At 37.4% G+C, this 14592-nt stretch overlaps 1 protein-coding gene across 2 annotated transcripts in view; it reads right to left on the bottom strand.

The window, feature by feature from the left end:
- Positions 1–241: 241 nt before the first annotated feature.
- PROS1 (protein S) overlaps positions 242–14592 on the bottom strand; it is a 117988-nt gene continuing 103637 nt past the window's right edge. For both annotated transcript variants that reach the window (XM_080657297.1, XM_080657296.1), the window contains 3 exons: positions 9399–9547; positions 6272–6497; positions 242–3150 (listed from right to left, as the gene is read on the bottom strand). In XM_080657297.1, the coding sequence (XP_080513423.1) occupies positions 2990–3150; positions 6272–6497; positions 9399–9547 (536 nt within the window). In that variant the 3' untranslated portion in view covers positions 242–2989. The remainder of the gene's footprint in view (positions 3151–6271; positions 6498–9398; positions 9548–14592) is intronic.

Genomic DNA, 14592 nt, shown 5'->3' on the forward strand with positions numbered 1-14592 from the left:
ATCAATAATGCCAGTTTCAGAATGAAAATATAATTGGAAATACTTTATAAGACTCACAGGGATTGATAGAGGAATTAAAACTTCAGACAGGAAAACGCAGGTTAACAACTCTGTTCTCACAAATTAACCATTATTATTACTGATCCATAACCTGTCTGAAAATACTAAGTTCTAGGGGACACTGTAATGACTCTGTCACTTGGATTTTTTCAAGACACAAAGCTCAAATAGCACCAAATATAAACCACTGTTCTCTTTATTTTTTCACAAAAAGCTGAATTTATTATTTCAGACAACTGCACAGTAACTTTTAGTTTGTTCATGTTTCTGGCATCACAAATCTGAAACACAATTTTGTTTCTCAATTAAGAACATATACTCTGAAAAGTGATTAGGTTTTTGTTTTTTTTTGACAATCATCCTACATATAGGGTATCTTTAAAATCTTTGCTAAGCAACATACTAGCTTTATATTTTTTAATCGCTGCATAAAAATGAAAAAACAAATCAAGGCATACAAATTTCATTTTTTCCTATATTTAAAATATCTTTTGTTTCCTTTAACAGATTTTCATATCCATTACAAAATATTTTGAAGCTCAACTGCCCATTTAAGACAGAAAGAAGAAATTCTAGAGTATCTGAACTAAGCACCATCTTCACTGAACTGAACCAAGAATTCTATCAGGGTCCTCCTGGGCTTCCCAGCCATGCCTTCCTGCAGATATGAAATCTCATCGTTGTTAGTCATCACACCTGCTGTGTCTAAATGTCCCCCTTCGGATGAGTCACAAATGCTTTCAGGAACGTTGCACCTGGGCATGCTGCGGCAGATCTGTACTTTCCAATGTTATTAAATCAGCAAGCTGGCAATCTACAACCTGTCTTGCATAATGTTCAGTACCACAGTTCTCTTTTAAATTAGGAATCTGTGTTTCTTGGCAAACATCAGAATCAAAGGTCAAATGAAAGATTCTTAGCCTGAGGTCTAGACACCTTCTCTCTCTAAGCCACATGTGAGTCCATCTCAAAGATAGATGAAATTTATAAATAAGTATCTGGAGCCTCTAAGAAGATGACTGCATGTTGGAAGGTTCTATTTCTAATGACAAATGTGGAATTGATCTGTATAGTTCAGTGTATTGGGACATAGTTAAATGAGAATCAGAGAGGTCCCTCTCAAAAAAAAAAAATTCATTTTTCCCTTTCTTCCCTTCTTTTTTTCTCTTCATATACTTTCAGTTTCTCTACTTCCTTATTTTTTTTTAAATCCTCATCCAAGGATATGTTTTACTAATTTTAGAGAGAGGGATAGGGAGAAAGAGAAACATACACCAGTTGCCTCCAGTGTGTGCCCTGGGAGGACGCTCCAACCAACTGAGCCACACAGACCACCACTCCACTTCCTTAGTTTTATCACACCGAAGTAATTATCAGTAGTTGTTTGCTGAAATTTACTACCCACAGTACATGGTAGTAACTGGAAGAAAAATTACAACCATTAAGATGGTGTAGCACAATTTCTGGCAAATACTTAATACATGTGACTTTTGCTTTTCTTCCTTTCTCAGCTCCAGTGTACAATGCAGCCATAACTATTCATCAGATATTTGAGCTTTATCTATCTTTGAACTAAAGAACTACTGTGCTGCATGAAGAGTTACATGCATACTATGTAATTTTATATTGATGTTTAAGCAGTTTTAAAAATTTATTGATTGTTGAGAGAAAGAGAGAGATTTGTTGTTCCACATGTTTATGCATTCATTGGTTAATGGGTGTATTGTGCCCTGACCAGGGATCAATCCCACAACCTTAAGAGTATCAGGACAATGTTCTAACCAACTGAGCTACCTGGCCAGGCCTATAATTTTATGTTCTGTTCAAAGAGTTGATAGAATATAGATATCATTCATATAAATTTTAAAAATATACAGCAATTTATTGTGTTTTACATGATACAAAATACTTATAGTAGGAAAAAATAGTTTATTCTCTAAAGCTGTCAGTGAAACATAGGATACATTCTTAATGTGAATCATAGGTTTAGGAGTGATAAAACTACTTTCTCCAAAGACACAATATTGACTATGTCCCTCTGTTGTTATTCTTTCATTAAAATCTATTTTAGTTTTCATAGTTCCCTTTGTCCTTCAATAAACAGTCACATTCTGGCAACTTATTCAGGTAATTAAAGTTGGAATCATTCATTCTTTCCGTCATTAAGTTCTACTTTTTCTAATCTGGAGCTTGTGTGACCAGCACAGTCAAATTTAAGGAATGTACCCACCCCCAGTTTCCACACCCATCCCAACACAATCTGGTAGCTCACCCTCATTGAATCCAATTAGTAACTGATAAGATTCCTGTGCTGCTGTCTGAAAATGTGTCCACTTGTTCTCTAATTCAGTAAAACTACTGGCTCAAATGTGAAGCCAGTGAAAGAAAGGTGAAGCCGAAGCTGGTGCCCCTGAGGAGTTGTTTTGGAATAAAGCTGTAAGGCCTCCCACTCAATTCAAATTAATAGGCCACTGTCTCTTCTGCTTTCAGCAGGAAGAAACAAAAACAAAATAGTATCTGCTAAGATCAATAGTACCTAGTCTCATGAACACTGTTTAGGTTTACTTCCTTGCCTTCCAAGAAAACTAGATATTTAGACACTAGTTCATGATGACACAATTAAAATTTACCTTTACAAACATAAAAATGAAGAAATGTCATTTGTAGCAAAAATTCAAATTAATTTTCTTATGTTTTTCATTATTTAATTTCTAGACAGCAACAGAGGTAAGAACTTTTCAATGTGATTTATATCACAAGAGAATCTTGTTTTCTCAAAAAAGGACCTTTTTAAAATTCCAAGAAGGACAAACTAAGTACCATAAAATAATTAAAGTCTGCCCATCATAAGTAAAACCCTTCAACTATTATTGAAATGTAAGTACAATTACACCCAAGAAAAAGATGTTATCAGCAGAGAAAAGATGATTTAAGGGCTCTTTTTGTTTTCCAAAACTGATGGACATGTGTGAGCTCTAATATCATTGTGTTTAGAAACGGCTTCATCCAGATCCAGCTGTACACCATTCACATTCACTTCCATGCAGCCATTAAAAAAGGCAGTCACTGGCGTTGCACTGAATGGAACAACTGTAAAAGAGAATATTAAAAAATTAGTCCAAGACTTTTACCATCTTATTTGCTTACACATAGAGGAATTACTCAAATTTCCCATTTCCAACCAAATTCTATCCCTAAGGGAAAAGTTAATAATGTAATTCTATTTAATGAATTTATATAAGAGAGGCCTATGTGTTTAAGACACTGTGCACAGCACTGAACTCAGCATACATGAGTTCCTTTCATTTCATAAACACAATCAGTTCCACCCAAACCTAAGATAAACACACTTGGGAGAAATGAGCACATTCTTACTTACAATGTTGAACTTCATTATTGTCTCTTTAAGTATTGTTAAATCCTTTTTCAACTCTAAATTATAGTTACTTAGAAATATTTTTTAAATGCCATGATAAATATGTTTCTTTTATTATTACTGGAATTAAAGCAAATTGCTTTATTTTCCAAAGAAATAGTTTCTTGCTGAGCACACATTGGCAGATCATGATAGGGAATTCACTTTTATGTAATGTTTGGTTCTAAAAAATAACAATTTTAATGATGCTTCAGTAAATAGTTTATGGCCTTTGGGGCTTTCTACACTTTCACGCTCTTTATCAAATTTAATACATAGGTAACATCCTTGCATTCCTAAAAACTACAGTTCACCGTAAAAACATCTATATTTCTATTGCTTTCTCTCTTTTTTTTGGCATCTCTGCTCCATGAATCTTAATTCCCAATACATATTCTCAGTCCTTACTCTTCTTCCTCAGTACCTTAAGCAAATATATATACTTTAAATTTTCTACCTCTAACTTGACAATACACTTTTCTGTGGGCTTGTATTTATTAAGAAACCCCTTTAACTGTGGTTGAGCACTATAGATTATGCCACTATTATTAAAAAAAAAAACCGGAATGATCAATTTTTCCTGATTTTTAATTCCTAACATGCAATTTAATATGCCTATTTTGCACAACAATTATAATTTACCCATCCCATAGTTGACATACACTATTAATATCTCAATTTTCAGTTCCTCATAATTTTTCCTCACTTTTTTCTAAACCCATCTTGCCTGAAGTCAGTCTTCAGTGCTGTTGCCAAAGCCCTGGAACCACTGAAGTGTTCATAATTTTACTTCTTTTGAAAACTGCATTCAAATAATTTGTGAATGAGGCAGTGGTGGGTTTCAATGTAGAATTTATTCATTTGAACAAAGTCTAATTATAATTCCTAATAATTAACCATGCTAACTTAACTAACTTCCTATTAATCAGCCAACGTACTTAGCTATCTTTATCTGTCTCTCTATCTATAACTGTTAGAGCCTATTTATTTCTATTCCTCTAAAACCCAGATAAAAATTCCATATATGGGAAATGAAGATCCTGATCAGTTAAAGTAATGGAATGAAGGTTACTAAAAGTCCAGACATCAAACTCAGAACTCTCCCCATAAGAGTAATCTGCAAAGGTATTTGAAAATTCTTTTAAAGAACTTTCTGCCTCAAATTTTTTTTGCCATTTAAAGTAAAATATTTATGGCCATTTCATATTTTCTAATATAAAGTTAAAGATGAACCTGCTTTTCCTCCAGTTTTCTCCATCGTGGTGTGAATTCCCCACACATGCTACTGCTCATGCTAGATACCTAAGAGATCCTATAATCATTAAATCCTATTAATTTCATTTCTCTTATACATCTCCAGTCTAATCACTGTATACCATCTCCATTGCCATCACCGTAGTTCAACAGCATCCTCATCTGTAAAATGGGGTAATAATAGTACCTACCTCACAAAACTATTTTGAAAATTCAGTGAGTGGATACATTTGAAGCACTATGAACAAGTAGTATAGTTGTTGCTGCTGTTATTAATACTGCGCCTTCATCTGGACTACTTCAGGAGCCCCCAACTCATCTTATTCATTTTTGTCTCTCATCTGTCCATCTCCATCCATTATACAGGATGCTATATTGATGATATACAACTTGCTTGTGTAAACTTTGTAATGATTTTCATAGCTCTTAAAATTAGACTCCGGACCCTGTCCCAGGACTACAAACCTCCCAATTCACCCCTACCCCCACCCAGTTCAAAGCCTCATCCTGCACTGCCATCCCCCTGCTCAGTATGCTTTCACCGTACTGATCTCTATATTCCTCAAGCATGTCAACCCCTTCCCATTTTTCCAGCACATAGACCATTTTATTTGCATATTAATGCTAATCCCCACCCCCACCACCTAGTTAAATTCTTTCAGTCCTTCAAATATCAGATTTAAATCTTGGATGGGGAGAGGTAGAAGAGGGTAAAGGGGAAATAAATGGTAATGGAAGGAGACTGAAGTTAGGACTATTTTATCTTTTTAAATTTTTCTAATTACTTGTTTAATGTCTGCCTCTGCCACTAGATTGTAAAACCCTTAATAGCAGGGATCATATCTATTTATTACTGTATTCCTAGTGCCTAGGATGTAGATTCTTAAGAAATACTGGATGAAGAATGGATGAATTGAAGAATAAATATTGAATTCACAAGACTATTATGAGGATGAAATGAAATAATAAATTCTTTCTGGCTAGGATAGCCAAATGAGGCAAAATGTGGTTAGTTTCAGTTCACATTTTAAAAAATAAACAAAAATGTACAATAAAATGTCAATTCAAACTATGAGAAAAAGAATAGTGGATACAGGAATTCTGTTTTCCCTTCTGATGTCCTTTTACTAAAATTACTTATTTAAAATGCTATTGTTAGGTTTGATCAAATAATTGAATCGCTACCCCTCCCCTGTGAACTGACCTTTAGGCCACTTCAGAATGCACATTCCCTTCCCCTTAGACCACATTCCACTTGCTAAAACCATTATCTCTCCCCTCTGGACTTTCCCAGGATCCAGACCTGCACAGAGAATTCTCTGCCCAGAAAAAAACCACTTAGAGTCCTTTAAAAATCTCTGACTCCCTGTATTTGGGTGCTGGCATCATTTGGGGCCTCAGCCCATCTGGTATCCAGATGACCTAATAAATTCATAATCCCTCACCACTTTGGCCTCATGCGTTCCTCCTTCGGTGACCCTTACAACTATCACTGTGATTAAAAATACACTTTTTAAAACTGAAGAAAAAGTAAGCAGATACCTGGAAGGCCACCCAGGTAAGTGGCTACTGTTCCTTTCATTGCTTTGTCCAAGATGCCAAATTCTCTTTGAAGATCTTCAGAGTAGATGATGTCATTTTTAAGTGGAGTCAAGAGCTCCAGTTTTGTTCTGTTGATTCTGAATTCCAGATGAGATTGTTGACTGGAACACAGATTTAAGGCCTCTATCCGGGATATTACCGTATTTTCAACAGATACCAGGATATCCTAAAGAACAGTCAGACTCAATATAAGCAAGTACGGATGGTAATACTACTTAAGAATGATTTAGGGTTTTTGAAACTCAAAAACTGAATTTCAATGAGAAAAAAATGTATGATAGAGCCTCCAAATTGAAAAGAAAACAATACTAATTATTATCTATCTATAATAATAAAAGCATAATATGCTAATTAGACCGGACATCCTTCTGGGCGAAGCTGGGGCTGTGAGGGAAGCCCAGGTCCCGGGTGCCAGAGGGAAGCTGGTGCCAGCAGCCGGGAGAAGGAAGGCCTACTCTTGCACGAATTTCGTGCATTGAGCCTCTAGTCTACACTAATAAAAGAGAAAGATGCAAATTGACAGTACCTTTGCAATGACCACCAGCCATTCAGGAGTGAGTATGCAAATTAACCCAACAAAGATGGTGGGTTAATGTGCATACACAGGCACCAAGAGGCTGGGGATGGGACGTTCCACACCACCCCAGCCACTCTGGGCCTCTGGGCAGTGTGGGAAGGTGGAAAGGCGGCTCCAGTCAGAGCAAAGGCAGTGCTGGCAGCCAGGGGAAGGAAGGCCCATTCTTGCACGAATCTTCGTGCATTGGGCTGCTGTATATATATATAAAAGGCTAATATGCAAAGTGTCCCCTTGGGAGTTCGTCCGGGAGACCGGGAGTATGACATGTGCTGACCACCAGGGGGTGGCGAGGAACAAAGGAAGGCCCCTGCTGACAGCCAGGGAAGGAAGGCCCCAGTCGGCAGCCGGAAGGCCCCAATTGGCCCTGATCGCCAGCCAGGCTTAGGGACCCTACCCGTGCAAGAATTTCGTGTACCAGGCTTCTAGTAATAATCATAATTTTAGAATATACATTAGTTTTATAAACTTCAGGTTTAGCTAAGATGTAAATGTATGGTGACTTCCGAAAAGTCAATAAACCATCAGAGTTGTGATACCAACAACAAGAACCTAAAGTAGTGTCTTAAGCAATATTTTTCTATTTATGAACCTTCCTTACTTCAAGACTTGCATATAAAAAAGAAAGGACTTGAATCACTATTTGTTAGGAAAAAAAGACTTGGAAAATTTAAAGTGCTTTAGTAAGACTAAAGAGATTTTTGTGTCACCCAAGCAATCTTACAGACTTGGAAAAAAGTAAATGAGGAAACCCAGAGAGAGAAACAACAGGGATCACCAGCAGTAAGTTACAGAGTATTTAAAAGATGATTCTCAAAAGAGAAAATGTATTTATTTGCTGAACTTTTCAAACTACTGATACACAAAAATACTCAACTTGTTAAGTGTGATTTATGCATATCGCTTATATGTGTACAGAGGAAATGTTAATGCGGAGAGAGAAAATAAAATCAAAACTAGGGAGATGCAGTGCTATCATGCTTCCCAGATGGCAGAGAGAGTCTGAAGTGTCTACTCAGGAATGCAAGATACCTATGTTAAGTCTATACATCTCAAATACAGGTTATTCAAGAAGATCTGTTACTGTGTTATACGTTCCAGATCCTTGAACTCGTTTAGACTTAAAGATGGTCAGCTGAAAAAGATGTTCCAGAATGATCAGTAGTATGTGGAATAATATTATAAAACAAAGTACACAGATCCTGAGAAAGCAACCTGACATGCCAAAACAGGGAGCCATGGAGACAAACGGCAAAGGGATGACATAAATATCAAAGGTATGGCCAGCAGGAGTTAACCTCCACCACATGAACGTAATGTTAAAGATAGGAATTCCATTTTGTTTAAAAAAAAATAACAACAAGCAAACAAAAAGCTGAAATCCCAGTATGGTAAGCTCCTGTGGTGGTAGATTAGAGATAAAAACTCAACAGGATCTTTTTAGGTTGCTTACAGTTAACCACCAGAAACTCCTCCAAGTCATCTTTTAAGTTGCAAACAACACCTTTTTATTACTACAGACATTATTCAATTATATATCTCTTTCTAAAAGCTCCAGAGAGTATCCACGTCAATCTTGGCACAAATGTAACCTTCTTGCTGTAACTTGGAATCCACAGCGGATGACATGAGAACAGAGCTATTAGCCTCTAAAAGAAAACTGAATAATACAGATCTTCTGATAAGTCTCATGTTTCCTTTGAAGCAACAGTTTTTCCTGTTCTGCCTCCTAATTTTAAACTAGAGTTGCCACGTGAACTGCTTTTAGTTTTCTCTAGTCTTTCCTAATTTACTCGTGGGAGAAAAGATTAAGTGTGCCAGAAAGCACAAGCATTATAATTAGGCACTGAACAGCTGATAGCAGATTGTAGTCAGACTCACTTCTATAATGCCAGTACAAACTAATTCCCATGATTCCTCCAAAATTCTGAATAAGAGTGGATCCCTATGTACTCTGAAAAAGCTCCGAGTAGCCTGTGTGTGCGTCTGCTTAATCTTAGCTACACATGCAGTAAAGCTTTTCAATTTCTCACCCTTATTTCTTGTTTCAGACCTCAGAAATGAGCCAGCAAAAAAGTAACAATAATGGACATCTACTGAGTCCTTAATGATGTGCTAGAGATTGTATCCAATACTTTACATCAGCTATCTCATTTAATCATTAGAATAGCACTTTGAGGTAAAGACTGCTATTATACCCATTTTACAGATTTAAATAAAAAGCAAGGATCATAGCCTGGCCAGCATGGCTCAGTGGCTGAGTGTTGGCCTATGAACCAGGGGGTCATGGTTTGATTCCTAGTCAAGGCACGTGCCCAGGTTGCAGGCTCATTTTCCAGTGTGGGTCGTGCAGGAGGCAACAGATCAATGATTCTCTCTATTTATTGATGCTTCTATCTCTCTCTCCCTCTCCCTTCCTCTCTGAAATCAATAAAAATATATTGAAAAAGAAAAACAAAAAACAAGGATCATAAAGGGTTAGAATAAAGTTACCTGAAGCTTCTCAGAGGAGGAGTCCACCAAGGACAAGGCAAAGGGCACCGTGTCACCTGAAACCAAGGCAAACATAACGCCAGTGCCCATGGATGGACGAATATTCAAAAACACATCCACATGCCAAGCATCAGGGTTGGATATATTATCTGTTTAAAACAGACAAACGAAAATTAGGATCAAAGTACACCAGAAGGAATTATTATAATCTTATTACTATTCAAAGCCATTTTTGTGTAATACTAGAGATGTTAGTTCTCCCTGCTCAATGACCTATATAACCTAGGCAAAACAAAACACAGAGAAAAATTAATGCAGGCAAGAAACACATAAACCAAGCCCCATCTTTCTGTTCTTCCCAGAGTGGAATTCTGGACAGTGGCATTTAGGATTATTATGAATTTTCCAGGTTTGCTCTTTAACAGCTCTTCCTTCTGCTTTGCATATTCACCAATGATCAAATCTTAGAGCGGTAATATTTTAAAGTACACATTTAGAAGGAAATTCAACAACTTTATTGTAATATATCTGAGGGAAAATTTGGGTATAGCTGCCATCACAAGATCACCACTTCCCATCCATAAAGAGGTGAGGTTAGATCAATAGAAAGGAAAAATATGATTTCTATGCATAGGGGAGTTGAGTAGTTTGATAATAGGGAAATACTCTTAAGTCAACAGCTAACTTTGACATTTGATAGAGACTCTTCTGTTATTCTCTTGCGTAATACCTAATATCCTTTTTCTTAATTACTAGGTTAATTGCCTACCACACTACAATGCAAGCTCTCTACATGTCTCTACCATCACTGTGTTTTCTACAGAAGTCACTCAACACATATTTGTTGAATTAATGTTTCCAAAACTGTTTGATTCCTAAAAATATTAGTTCACAATCTGAATGCAGTCTTCCTCATTTAATAAAGTAAAATATAACAATAACTCAAATACCACTTAGAGGCTTTGAAAGGATGATGTGAATGAAGAAAATAATTTTCCTTTGACAACATGTTCTTCCATTTAGCCACATCTAATGCTATTATATTTTTTCATTATAATAGTTTAATTCCCACCCAAGAGAAAATATATATATTATATATAATCATTTTGAATTAAGTAAATTTAAGTCAATAACAAACTAAAGTGAACGTGCAAATGCTCAGAAACTATAATGTAAAATTAAATATTAATTTAAAAGTAGTTCTCTTTCAAATTACCCATAAAAACTAATTACTTATTAAAGTGTTTTGTGTTTTTTTCGGATACAATATAATTCTTATTTTCCTCTTTTTCTGAATTTCTTTTTCTTTCAACAAATTGTTGTGGGCCAATTATTTTCCTGTATTCAGTCACCAATCCACTTTAAACATTAAAAAAAATCCTTGCCCTGGCTGGTTTGGCTCAGTGGATAGAGCATCAGCCTGCAGACTGAAGGGTCCCAGGTTCGATTCCAGTCAAGGGCATGTACCTTGGTTGCGGGCACATCCCCAGTGCGGGGTGTGCAGGAGGCAGCTGATCGATGTTTCTCTCCCATCAATGTTTCTAACTCTCTACCCCTCTCCTTTCCTCTCTGTAAAAAATCAATAAAATATTTTTTAAAAATCCTTTAGCCCTAGCCGGTTTTTCTCAGTGGACAGAGCATCAGTCCCCAGACTGAAAAGTTGCCAGTTTGATTCCGGTCAAGGACACATACCTTAGTTGCAGGCTCAATCCCTGGCCTGCTCCAGGCATGTGCAGGAGGCAACCAATCCATGTGTCTCTCTCCCATCAATGTTTCTTTCTCTCTGTCTCTCCCTCTCCCTTCTAATCTCTCTAAAAATCAGTGCAAAAATATCCTCAGGTAGGGATTAACAAAAAAAACAAAGCCTTTATTTACAGAACAGAAATAAAAGTTTAAAGCACTGTATTAACTTATGTTAAAAAAAAACAAACAAACAGGAAGTATTGGTATAAGGCTCTTCCATAAAACTGTAGTAAGTCTTTTTCAGATTGCAAATAAACACAGTTAAAAAATAATGTTTTCTTAAAGCAGAGATATCAGATTAACACTAACTTTATAATGTAAACTTTTAGTAGCTCAAAGAATGAACTCATAAAACAGAAAAAGACAAAGAACCCAATAAAATAATTAAGATATACCATATGGAGAGATACTCAACTTTAGTAAATATTGGGATAATACTATTTAAAACTATGTATAAGATTTAATTTATGGATTCTCCGATTGAAAAAAAATCTCAAGCATAAACCTGTTTTTTCTGTTGGTAGAAGTAGAAATTGACAAAAATCTTTGGAAGAGAATCTGATCAAACAGTAAGAAATATACATTTGCATAACCTCTGAGAGAAATAATCTAAGAATGTCCTAAATACTTACTTACATAAAGGTATAAGGATGTATGTCCAAGGATACTCATGGAAGTGTTATTTGCAAAGGTAAAAGCTTGGGATCAGTCTGGCAAGTCTATTTAGACTGTAGAAAACTGGAAAGAGCACCATCCCCACCCTTACAACATCAAGAGCCCAATTATCTACATAATCACAACTTTTCTTGGCAGAGCAACTAATTACAAACCTAAAGAAAGACAGGTGCTTCCAAGTAGGGACAGGATGAGAGTACTCACTTAAGCAAGGCAAACACTAAATACTATACAATTTGGTAAGAAGAATTTAGGTTTTAAAAAATGTTTTTATCTTTATTGTTGAGAGTATTACAGATGTTGCCCTTTTTTATCCCATTGCCCCCCATTCACTTGGTTCGCACTGGGTCACAGGCCTTTATTACTCTATTTTTTGTGTTCATATATACTGCATATGTTTTTTGTTCACTAGATTCCCTGTTTATTATTTTTAGATTCAATTGTTGATAGATATGTATTTATTGCCATCTTATTGTTCACATTTTTTATCTTTTCTTCTCCTTCTCCTTCTTCTTCTTAAAGAATACCCTTCAACATTTCATGTAACACTGGTTTAGTGATGATGAGCTATATTAGCTTTTTTTTTTTTTTTTTTTTGTCTGTGAAGCTCTTTATCTCACCTTCAATTCTAAATTATAGCTTTGCTGGCTAGGGTTATCTTGGCTATAGGTCCTTGCTATTCATCACTTTGAATATTTCTTGCCACTCCCTTCTGGCTGCAGTTTCTGTTGAGAAATCAGCTGACAGTTCTATGGGCTACCTTATAGGTAACTAACTGCTTTTCTCTTGCTGCTTTTAAGATTCTCTCTTTGTCTTTATCCTTTGGCATTTTAAATATGATGTGTCTTTATGTGGGCCTCTTTGGGTTCCTCTTGTTTGGGACTCTCTATTCTTCCTGGACTTGTAAGTCTATTTCTTTCACCAGGTAGGGGAAGTTTTCTGTCATTATTTCTTCAAATAGGTTTTTAATATCTTGCTTTCTCTCTTCTCCTGCTGGTACCCCCATGATGTGAATGATAGTATGCTTGAAGTTGTCGCAGAGGCTCCTTATACTCTCTTCATATTTTTGGATTTCTTTTTTCTTTTTGTTCTTCTCATTGGGTATTTTTTTGTTTCCTCATATTCCAAATTGCTGATTTGATTATTGGCATCCTCTACGCTACTGTTGATTCCCTGTCAATTATTCTTCATTTCAATTCATGTATCCTTCATTTTTGACTGATCTTTTTTCATGTCTTTGATGTTCTCACTAATTTCCTTGAAATTCTCACTAAGATCCTTGAAAGTCTCACTAAGTCCCTTGAAGCTCTCATTAAGATCCTTGAGCATCCTTATTAACCATTGTTTGGAACTTTGTATCTAGTAGTTTGCTTATTTCCATTTCATTTAGTTCTTTTTCTGGAGATGTCTTCTGTTATTACATTTGTGACATGTTTCTTTGTCTCTGCATTTTGGCTGCTTCCCTGTTTGTTTCTATGTATTAGGTAGAGTTGCTATGTCTCCTGGAACTGGAAGAGTGGCCTTCTGTAGTAGGTGTCCTGCAGGACCCAGTGGCTCATCCTCCCCAGTCACCTGAGATGGGCACTCTAGGTGCACACCAGTGTCAACTTTGTGCACAGTTTTATTGTAGTTGAGCCTTGATTGCTGTTGGTAGAATTGATTCCCAGGCCAATTGGAGGAATTGACCCCCAGGCCAATTGGCTGTGAGGACCAGCTGCAATACAGCAAAAGAGCTGCTATGCAGGAGACACCCCTATGGAGCAGGACTTGCTTCAGTGGGGCTTTGGTGCTCACTGAGTCTGCCCCTTGAGTGTGTTGCTCGTGGATGTGTAAAGCTGTAATATAGCATGGTTTGAAGCTGTCCACCGGGTACACTGGCTCTGGGGCCCTTTTGGAGGTGCAAAGTCAGCCACTGCCTGTGCACTGCCTGGGGCCACCTATCAGGAGTTACAGAGTGATCTGCAGATGGCTGCTACTTGTGTTGGCCTTAGAAGTGCCCAGGAGAGGCCAAGCTGTTAAGCAAGGCAGGCTGCTGCTAGTGCTGGGCCTGAGGCCTCTTATTGAGAGGTATGAAGCATGCTAATGCCAGCTGATGACTGTTTGTGATATTTGAGGAAAATCTGAAGCCTGAGCCAAGACAGGCTATTCATATGGAATAGCTGCTGCAAACAGTTTGGGTGGGGCTGCAAATTGGGTGGGGTGGTATCTCAGGGAATCACCATAGTGGAGCAAATAGTGTGAGCCAGGTTGATGGAGACTTGGATATGGTGCCTGCCAGTCAGGGGGAGATCTCAGCATAGGAACAATGACCCCTGCAAGAACCCCTGTCTGGGAGAAAGCTGTCCCCAAATTCTTGATCTGATGCCAGATCCAGTTCCTCTCATATGTCCCTGGATTCTCCCAAGTCACGGCCTGAAGCACTGGAGCTCAGAGGGAGTGAGTCTGAGTAAGTCCATGTGCTTCCCTTTAAGAGAAATTACCTGGGACTCCAGCATCCTCCCTGTCACTCAGCCATAATCCCTGCTGGTTCTTATAGCTGAAGATCTGGGGGAAGGGGAGTTCTCTTCCCAGCACTGGAACCCTGGGCTGAGGAGTCTGGTGTGGGGCTGGGAACCCTTGCTCACCAGTGGAGGCCTCCGAAGCCTAGATATCCCCCCTGATTAAAAACATGCTACATATGGGTGTCGGACCAAGCCGGTCTGTGCCTTTGCCCTTCCTACCAGTCTCAATGTGCTTTCTTCTTTACTTCTCTAGTTGTAGGACTTCCATTCAGTCA

This window comes from Plecotus auritus, assembly GCF_963455305.1.
Source record: "Plecotus auritus genome assembly, chromosome: 2".
Lineage (NCBI taxonomy): Eukaryota > Metazoa > Chordata > Mammalia > Chiroptera > Vespertilionidae > Plecotus > Plecotus auritus.